This window comes from Lycium barbarum, chromosome 9 (genome assembly GCF_019175385.1).
Source record: "Lycium barbarum isolate Lr01 chromosome 9, ASM1917538v2, whole genome shotgun sequence".
In the NCBI taxonomy this organism is placed as follows: domain Eukaryota; kingdom Viridiplantae; phylum Streptophyta; class Magnoliopsida; order Solanales; family Solanaceae; genus Lycium; species Lycium barbarum.
Window position 1 is genome coordinate 123,191,353 of NC_083345.1, and position 9,606 is coordinate 123,200,958.

General features: G+C 33.3%; 2 protein-coding genes across 2 annotated transcripts; one reads left to right on the forward strand and one right to left on the reverse strand.

Moving 5' to 3' along the window:
- Window positions 1-138: 138 nt before the first annotated feature.
- LOC132609824 (uncharacterized) lies at window positions 139-4,859 on the reverse strand. Its single transcript, XM_060323986.1, has 5 exons — window positions 4,501-4,859; window positions 2,018-2,095; window positions 1,841-1,925; window positions 1,493-1,581; window positions 139-551 (listed from the first exon to the last, which is right to left on the reverse strand). Exons 1-5 carry the CDS (start codon window positions 4,786-4,788, stop codon window positions 408-410), a joined length of 684 nt encoding a protein of 227 aa, XP_060179969.1. The 5' UTR covers window positions 4,789-4,859; the 3' UTR covers window positions 139-407.
- Window positions 4,860-8,055: 3,196 nt separating this feature from the next.
- On the forward strand, window positions 8,056-9,233 carry LOC132612303 (GTP-binding protein YPTM2-like). Its single transcript, XM_060326599.1, has 2 exons — window positions 8,056-8,062; window positions 8,944-9,233. The coding sequence occupies exons 1-2, from the start codon at window positions 8,056-8,058 to the stop codon at window positions 9,231-9,233; spliced, it is 297 nt and encodes a 98-aa protein (XP_060182582.1).
- The last annotated feature ends 373 nt before the right edge of the window (window positions 9,234-9,606 follow it).

Consider the following 9,606-nt stretch of genomic DNA (forward strand, 5'->3'; position numbering starts at 1 on the left):
TTTATACACAGAAAAGGGATGAAAAATCAACCCCCTCCTACACACCTTGCTAAGAACCTATTTGGCCAAGCTGTGAAAATACTGCTTATTTAGAGAAGCGCTTTTGTCAAAATAGCTTTTCAGAAAGTTACCTTTGGAGAGTACCAAAGTATAACAACCGTTAAAGAACGAATCATTCTTAAGAATAGCCAACTGTATGCTCGGATAAAACTTCACAATCTACCCCAAGTCCAGCAAGGAAATGGTAAAAATGTCCATAGCATGACAAGTTTAAACTTTAAAGAAGTTAAAACCGTACCACTACAAGTTTAAAACCTATCTAAAACCAATCACATTTAACCAGCAATTTTTGCTGGTTTGGAGGAATTTCCTCCACGAGCACTGGCATTTCAGAAAATGGGGTCAGTTTAAGCACCGCTACATTTGACGATAAATGGTTTGACAAACTTGATGAATTCTGAAGTCCTCATCCCCAATTTAAGATCAATCTCACCACCTCCCAACCAGAAGAAGTCAGGGTTGAGCTTTGTAATTTCCTCATCCAAAATCACCTGGTAAAATTAGTAAAATGAGTTCCAATTACAATAGTAATACCACAAATACTTTCAGTATATGGTTAAGAGCAAATGTGTTTGTCGCAAACAAGGGTGTGACCTACGGTTCATAAAGATGCGGTCTCAGGTTTGCAAATAGGCACTAGAAAATTTCTTCCTATCTGAGTTTGATCTGGATTCCCCCCGTTTTTTTATCACATACCAAGGGTCTATTCCTGCAAAGATTCGGATCGAAGATCTTTGCGAGACAGCCCCAGGGCACCATAGCATGTCAGGAATAATGGGGGCAATCTGCGGCACATCAACTATAGGGGGAATGTGTAGAAATTACTAGTTTTAGAATCTAGTGGGATAAAAAATAAAAAGAAATTCAAGCGATTGTGTGACTACTTTTCCTTCTACTCCATCATTCAAGATCTTATGTGAACCGGTAGTAGCATGATTGATTCTCATAAAAATAAAATAAAAAAATAAATATGTCAAGAGATTTTGCAAAAGTTATAGTTATTGTCCAAGCCTTGGTGGATAGTTACCGGGTACTTGTGCTTGTCTATTGTACCCTTTTCCAAGTGTGACAGAAAGCACAACTTGAACTCAGACACGAGAGAGAACTCTTTTTAAGTTTAACCGGTAATAAGAAAAATATGTTTGACTTACATTTCGAATGTTTATGGCTGAATCAATCTTTTGAAAAAACCAGCAAGAGAACATGAAATCACTTCATTTCACTTTTCAATTCATAAGTTGGCTTCTACTAATAAAGATCGTTTTCTTTAGTTGCTGACCATGTTCCAGTGGAACTTTGGTCTTCTGACCAAGTTTACCACATTTCTTTGAACTTTAGTTCCCTAGGTACACTTCATATATTAACCTATAAAAAAAAAAAAAACTAAGCAACTTTAAAACAAAAATTTCTAAAAAACAGAAAGAGTCAATACCGGTATATCTGTTTTCATGCCAACACATGTAACTCCATTGTGTTCATAACCAGTCAGCTTTACTGATATCTCCTCAGGAGCAAGCCTCACTGCAAAAAGCAAATATTATTCTACATGAAGTAGACAACGCAATGTGAGGCACTGTTGATTCATTAATTGATACAGCAAAAGCTTGCACAACTAATATGGACCTCTCAGAGGAGTCTTTTCTTAGTATAATCAAATTAACACTTCTAATTCGATATTTTCAGACACGGTGAAGATTCTCCAGTTCAACTTTCATTCAATCACTTCACTTTAACTGCTAGACCTAATGATCGTATTGCGTAAATTAAAGACGGAACTTACTGTTGAATTTCTTTTTGGCTATCTTGCCATCATTGAGAGTGTACAGAAAATTCTTCACAGTCTCAGCATTGAATCGGGCAGTATACTGCACTTAAGATCGTATAAGAAGCATGTTATGTTATTTGTAGATACTATTTCTAAACCCCGAAAACAGAAACGAAGTTGCATAGCAGTTACCTGTATGACGACAATGTAGTACTTTGAATTGTTACGATCACTACAATCAGTAATATTAGACGGGGCTTGAGTATTTACCTGCATTTGAGCAGACAGATTTGATTAAGATAGAAAAAAGTCTTGTATAGAGACACTGAGATGGTTCAAAGTTAACAAGCATCCAATATCTGCTTATTTCCCCACCCCTACCACCAGCCCCACACATAAGTGACATAACACACAAATTCAACAAAAACAAAAGAAGAGGAGCATGCAATATCATAACCATTTTCAACACCACAATTTTATGCATAGGTTTGCACAGATACAAGAAATTTCGTTTGAGATATTTGTGGTTGCTCTCACCTGTTGACAAGGAAACAGAAAGACAAGATGACTATGAACAATATACCCTAAAATCATCACTTTTTCAACAAGGGGATATTGACTTCTCTGATCTTCGGCCATTTCGGATCGAACTTAATTCTAAATTTTAGGATATCAATAGTAATTGTGGCCAATTACAAGCTTGCTAATCATTGGCTCATCATTATGATTTCAAACATTATACAGTTCACTGGGATTAAACTGGAAGAGGCTAAAAGGTAGAAAAGGTCAAATTCAACTCAACAAGGCCATAATCCTAGGAAAAGCTCCAAGAAAATTATCCAGCTCATAGTTATAAAGAATTATGCAATCTCTTTTAGTGATAATGACATCATCAACAACTTTTACACTGACTACGCAAAATATGAACTGTAAAGTGCGTCTCTCCATACTGAAGCAGAGCTGGATTTTTCACATCCACATGAAGCCATATAAAGTTCGTTCTTTATCTGTTTGTTTACAGTATTACATATCAAAAGAACAGAAATCAAACACTTTCCATTCTTCTCTATATTCATTCACTTAAACGTAGGTTTTCAATTACCTTTAATATAAACTGCAAGAGGTCTCATATTTATGTTTATCTCAATATTGCTAATATAGAATTTCACTCCATTACGTATTAACACCTTTATAAACATTTCCCTCGTCCAACATTACATCACCTTAAACCAAGGTTACACTAAACCATCTCAGTCGTACAATACCGTCTCATCAGCCCCAAGACAGATTTGGCTCCGGAAGGCTGCATTTCTACAGAACTTCCTTTGTTCCAAAAGGAATTATGTGGTCTGTATACTACTGCCAACACATGCAATATTAGAATATTTTTCAATTTAAATTTATATATCTAAACCCTATAAAAGTACAACATATTACAATACATTTTTTATAGTTAAGAGCATTCAAAAGTGTATGAGAAAACCATAGTCAAACAAAAAGATAGTCCGACTCCTCGAATAAGAGTACTAATCCTTTTGGTAGAAGGAGTAGCTAAAAAGCATCTATTGCCCCAAATAGAAGTCTCATGCTTTTGCTATTGAAGTTATTGAGAAGTTGTTTGAATTAAGTAGATTGAAGGTACCCCGTATGTTTCAAATTATATGGCACTCTTTTCATTTTGGGACGTTAAGAAATATTTGACACCATTTCATGCTCTCCAACTTCCACAACTTTCAAAAACCAAATCCATTAAATCACTCAACTTATAAATTTTGATGTGACTTTCTGGACAAGCTAACTTTTCAACTTAATACATATCAAAAGGAGCTAAATTTTCAAATATTACTTTATTATTTTCTTCCACTGCCATAATATATACTCCCAATGAATTTCTTAAACTACTTGTTCAATTGAACAGTCATATAAATTGAAATGGATGAAGTATTACTTTCATTTGAGGCTGTATACATCGATAGCCTCTTAAACTTTGTCAGTACATTTCATTTAGACACTCGAACTATGACATGTTCTAATTAAGCACCTGAACATATGTTAAAGTGTTTTTATTAAACATTTTAGACTAAATTTTTGGCACTTATTTTTAAGCGCCCATTATGTAGATAAGTTAACTACTAAAAATATGTCACCTACTTTAATTATACGTATTAGCCTCAATAAACGGTAAATCCTCAGGCCTGTTCCAATTGATGTTGATGTATATAATTAAAACAGATAGACATATTTTATCTGACTATATAATGGATGCTTGAGAACACGTACAAATTAAAAAAAAAAAAAAAAAAAAACTTAGGCAGAAGTGTCTAATAAAAACACTTTATCATATGTTAGATGCTCAATTGTAACAGGTCATAGTTCAAGTGTAATGAAAATTACTATTCCCTCTATCTATATTTAAAAATAATTTAATTTTATGAGATAGATTTACAACCACACAAACATATCAGGCTTGCTTTAGATCACAAATTTCAAAAATCATCATGTTTTTTCTTAAACTCTGTATCAGGTCAAAGGCGCAACATAAATTGAAAATAAATTTAAGGAATCGTGCATGTATTAAACCTATATTTGAGTATATGATATACTTCCAGCAGCACACACATATTTTGATAAGTGTAAATGCAATTGAGAAATGAATGATATAAATAGGAGGTTACCAGAACGATGCTTTTGCAGAGATGATGAATAGATGAAGCACTGAGAACATCACGACGGGATTCCAGAGGCCAATCATAGTAATCACAAGGAACACGCTTCAACCTGAAATCTCTAACTCCGTTAGCAACCAGAATCCCCGAAAGCCTGTCTTCGGTGGTATTCCAGGCGGCGGTAACGGAGGAGGATGTATTGGAAGTTTCTAGAGAGGTATTTCTAGAAAGTTCCAGATTTGTTATCCGTTCCAGGATTTGGGTTTGGATTCGCTCTAACTCTACTAATGATTCCATTGCCCACAAAACTCGTTTACTTTGTGTAACTGTAGCGTTTGGATTAGGAAAATGTTTCTTTTTTACTTTTTTTTCTATTGTCATGCAAATTTGTCTTATTTAAAAGGGAAAAGGGGTTTAAAAGAAAAAAGAAAAAAAATCCTAAATTAGTCCAAGTAGATTAATTTTGCCTCTGTTACATTTTTGGCTAAAAAATATATTTACTGGTACTTTACAACAATAACATACCCAATTGAATCTCACAGTGTGGGGTCTGTAGAGGATTAAATGTACGCAGAACTTACCCCCACCTTGATAGGGAGACTATTTCTGAAAGACCCTCGGCTCAAAAGAAAATAAGAAAACAAGGGGAGAAAAGTCAGATACCGACAGGCAAATCAAAGCAATGAGAAAAAAAAACAAGGGTAAAGAAGTCATGGTAAAACAGCATGGAGAGACAAGACCCAACACATAAAAGCAGGAAACAGAGGGCAATAAAAAGTAAAGCAAAGCTACGCCTACTAGTGCGACAGAAAAACGAAATTACATACTAGCCTTCTACCATAATCTGAGGTTCTTATTATTATATTTTTGGTACGTTCTTAGCTAAAAAAAAACATCATTATTATTATATTTTTGGCTCAAAAATATCCTCTCATTAGTAAAAAAAAAAGTTCAAAAATACCCTTTAATTAGTCAAATAGTTCAAAAATACCTACCTTACTAACATTTCTCCAAAAGAAGAAGAAGATGTCGATTTTGTCCTTACTAACATTTCTCCAAAGCAAGAAAAAGATGTCGATTTTGTCTTTAAAGTATTCAGGATGGGACAATTTTGCCCTTCATTTTAGAGTTCGGTGCAAGTGTTCCTTAATTGTAGAGACTCAGCAAAAACTTATAGTATTAGAGATTATAAAATTATAAGTTGACCATTTTAGATTACATTTTTAATATATACGAGTACCAATTTTTTTTAATATAAAGTTTAAATATAATTGTGAAATTAATAGCAACTGCTTGTATAAGACATGAAGAGGAATCAGAACAATGTTTTTGCGGAGATGATTAATGGATTCGCTCTAACTCTAATAATGATTCCATTGCCCTCAACTCGTTCACTTTGTGTAAGTGTAGCGTTTTGGATTAGAAAATGTTTTTTTTTAATTTTTTTTCCATTTGTCATACAAAGCTGTCTTATTTAAAAGGGAAAATGGTCAAAATGCTCCTAAATTATCGAAATAGATCAATTTTATAATCCGTTACGTTTTTGGTAAAAAATATCCTTACTTTTGGGTCAAGCTTTTGAAAAGCGAAAAGTGTTTATTTTAAAATAATGAAATGTTTGGCCAAATATTTAGGAGAAAATAAGTGCGTTTGGGAGTACCAGACGTTTTTTTTTTTCAAAAGCTGAAAAAGTAGAGTTTTTCCGCAAAAGCAATTAAAAAAAAAAGTTTTGAGAAAAATATAATTAAACATACTTTTTAAAAATTTGACTAAACACTAAGGGCCCGTTTGGCCATGATCTCAAATCATTAATTTGAAACCAGGTTGATTTGAAGTTGAAATTTTATCTGGATATACAATTTGAATCTTAAAAGTTATATTTTTTGTCATACACATAACCACACAATCTGTGGAAACTATCAAATCTTCTCCGACTCTTTTACAATCTAATCAAATGAGCAAATCTTAGTTTATAAATAATGTATTGAGATATCCTAAAATCTCACATCTACGTGTTTTTTTATAAAATGAAAAACAAGCTCCTCGTGATGAATGATGATCACGATGACAAAGATTTATGGCTACTTTTTCAATCAAATCTTTTCACTCTGATTTTATGCGGGACTTATAAAGATTTATGGCTATTTTTAGCTGAAAATCAAACATTTTTTCAAAACTCAACCAAATCATGTTCAAACAACTACTTTGTTTGACCGATCAATGTAGATGATTCTGAAAAATTATGATCTTAAACTAAATATTTTAATAATATAATCAAATTGCGTATCGAATGTGGTAATCTTGACCATGTTATTCATAAGGTCATATATAAAATGATAAGATATTATAACGAACTTTACTAAATATCAAACGTGAAGTTCTTTTCAAACAACTTAAAACGAAAAATAAGACACACAAATCAAAACGAACAAATCACAACGACGTTGACGATAACAATAAATATGCCTCATTCCCAAACAAATTCAAATTGACTACATGAATACTCACTAACAAAGTGATAACAATAACTCTTGTAGTAATTTTCATCTTTTTCTTCTTCTTTTTTCCCTTTGTAAACACCAAATACAGTTTTTATACACAATTTATACATGTTATTCAGTGGTTAAACATGTTATACAATTTTTACACTTTATGTATGCAACTGAAGGGTAAAGTGATTTATCATGGTTAAGTGATTTTATGAAGTGAATACATACATTAGTTAATCATGGTTAAATAATAGTTGTATATGTTCAAACACATGTCACACTTCATTGGGTTGGTGTAAACACCCGATGCGGATAAGCTTTTACCCAACCGAAGAGGCTCACCCGAAATGTATATGAACTATGTAAAAAATGGAATGGAATGGAATGTATAAATAGTGTATAATTATTATGAACAGATTTGCATATACCAGTATATTCGGAGTATTCTTTGTGTAGTATATAAGTAAAAAGTTCATTTGACCGGCATAAACAACAAACTAATCGGAGAGTTTTCAAAGAAGGGATCAAATTCAATCATCAAATATATTATAAACGAGATTCTTCTCCTCAAAAAGTATGTGACCCTTTTTTCCTGTGAAAGAAAATGGCAATATATCTTGTATTCATTAGCGTACTCCCTTAAGCAAAAGGCATATACACAGTATTCCGGCCAATCAAGTTTTTTCCAGATTGAGGGGATTTGTTTGGTTTTATGGAATTTTGGTTACTAATTGTATGGCTATGCATAGTAATTTGTAAAATGGGGTCAGGCAGTTGTAATACAAGGGTGTCGTCATAACTAATCCTAGCATATAATTTGTCTTCAAATAAGTCGACCCCTAATAGTTCGTGGACATATCTGCTTCACTAAGCTAACAATAAAGACATTATTTTTATCCAAAGTTGTTTTCTACTTTTCTCTCCTTTTATCTTTTATTCTGGTGATTCAAAACTACTCCTATTTCTTTTGTCTAAAGGGATAGCCACATCCGATGAATTTCCAATATGGACAGTGCGTGTGAGCACTCAAATTAGGTCCAATCGTTAGGGGTGGTCTAGACTCTAGACTATCGAAATGCCAGGTTCAGGGGTAATTAGGACAAAATTAGTTCGAGTATATACTGAATAAACCATGACAAGTTGGGGGTCCCTAGATCAACATAAATTAACAGCAATATTAGTATCAATTAATTCCCTAAGACTTTGTGGTAGGTTTACCACCAAATTTGAGGACGTTTGACGCAGTTTAAGTAATTGTGGATAGATTGACCAAGTCCGCACATTTCATGGCTTATTCCAGGCTCACTCGAAGCTTTGGCAACAACATAGGAGGTAGAGGTGTTCATGGTCCGGTTTGACTCGGTTTTTGGCTAAAACCAAACCAAACCAAACCAATCAAGGCGGTTTTTTTTAATATTCAGACCAAACCAAACCATTATAGTATAAATTCTATCGGTTTCGATTTATCGGTTTTGTCGGTTTTATCGGTTTGGTTTGGTTTTTCCGGGTTGTAATAATATATTTTATAATGCAAAAAATTGACAAACTTATTTACAAACTTGCACTTTTGAGTAGTTGTAGTTTCCATCTGAAAAAAAGTATCCAAAAATCTAAATAAATAGAGAAATTCAAAATCATTAGACAAAAACTAAATCAACAGAAAAAATCTAAATCAGTGGAGAAAATCTAAAATAACAGAGAAATAAAATAAAAAACACATACAAGATGAAAGACTAGAGAAGCAATTCATTCAAGTAAAACTTCAAAGACACAAAAATAATTACACATACAAAGAGTAGGGAACATACAAAAAGTAACCAAAAAATAAAAGGGAAGAAAAAGTTACAGACTTACAGGGATTAAAGCTTCTTGTACTATCGCGGTGCACACGGAATAATTGTGGTTTATGATGTAACCGACCAAGAGAGCTTCAACAATGTCAAGCAATGGTTGAGTGAAATAGACCGATATGCAAGTGATAATGTGAACAAACTTCTTGTTGGAAATAAGTGTGATCTCACAGCACAGAAGGTAGTTTCCACAGAGACAGCTCAGGCTTTTGCTGATGAAATTGGCATACCTTTCATGGAAACAAGTGCAAAAAGTGCCACTAATGTAGAACAGGCTTTCATGGCTATGGCTGCTTCAATCAAGAACAGAATGGCAAGCCAACCGGCAAGAGCGGTTGCTGTTCATCTTGAAAGGACGAAGCTCTGTTGCCTTGATGATGATTCTGATGTGGAGCTGTGGTGAAGCTAGCACGCAACAACACAAAGTACCACTTAACAAGCCTAGCCACAACAGACAAGAATGGACATCATGAAAAAGAGAAAAAAGGAACAAAAGATAGTGCATGGTGCACTCACAAAACATAACTTCTTTTTAGAATATTTAGCATGTGTTTGTATTAAAAAAAAAAAAAAAGATTACCAAAAAGTAGAATAAGAAAATTCAGCAGAGAAACCTCTTAACAGACAAATGTAATCATGGAGAGTTTATTTATGTTAACTATTCAGTAAGAGATTTTTATTTTACTTTAACTGTAAATGGGCTTGGGGAACATGGGCTAGACTTTTCTCTTGGAATGGTCCTAAATTATGAAGAAGTTAAAAAATAGATAAAGTTT

Excerpts from the sequence above, each read along its gene's own strand:
- LOC132609824 (XM_060323986.1), bottom strand. The coding sequence starts at position 4,788 with ATGGAATCATTAGTAGAGTTAGAGCGAATCCAAACCCAAATCCTGGAA. Across the intron at positions 2,096-4,500 it reads TCTGCAAAAGCATCGTTCTG|GTAAATACTCAAGCCCCGTC; the intron begins GTAACCTCCTAT and ends GCTCAAATGCAG. Across the intron at positions 552-1,492 it reads GCATGAAAACAGATATACCG|GTGATTTTGGATGAGGAAAT; the intron begins GTATTGACTCTT and ends TAATTTTACCAG.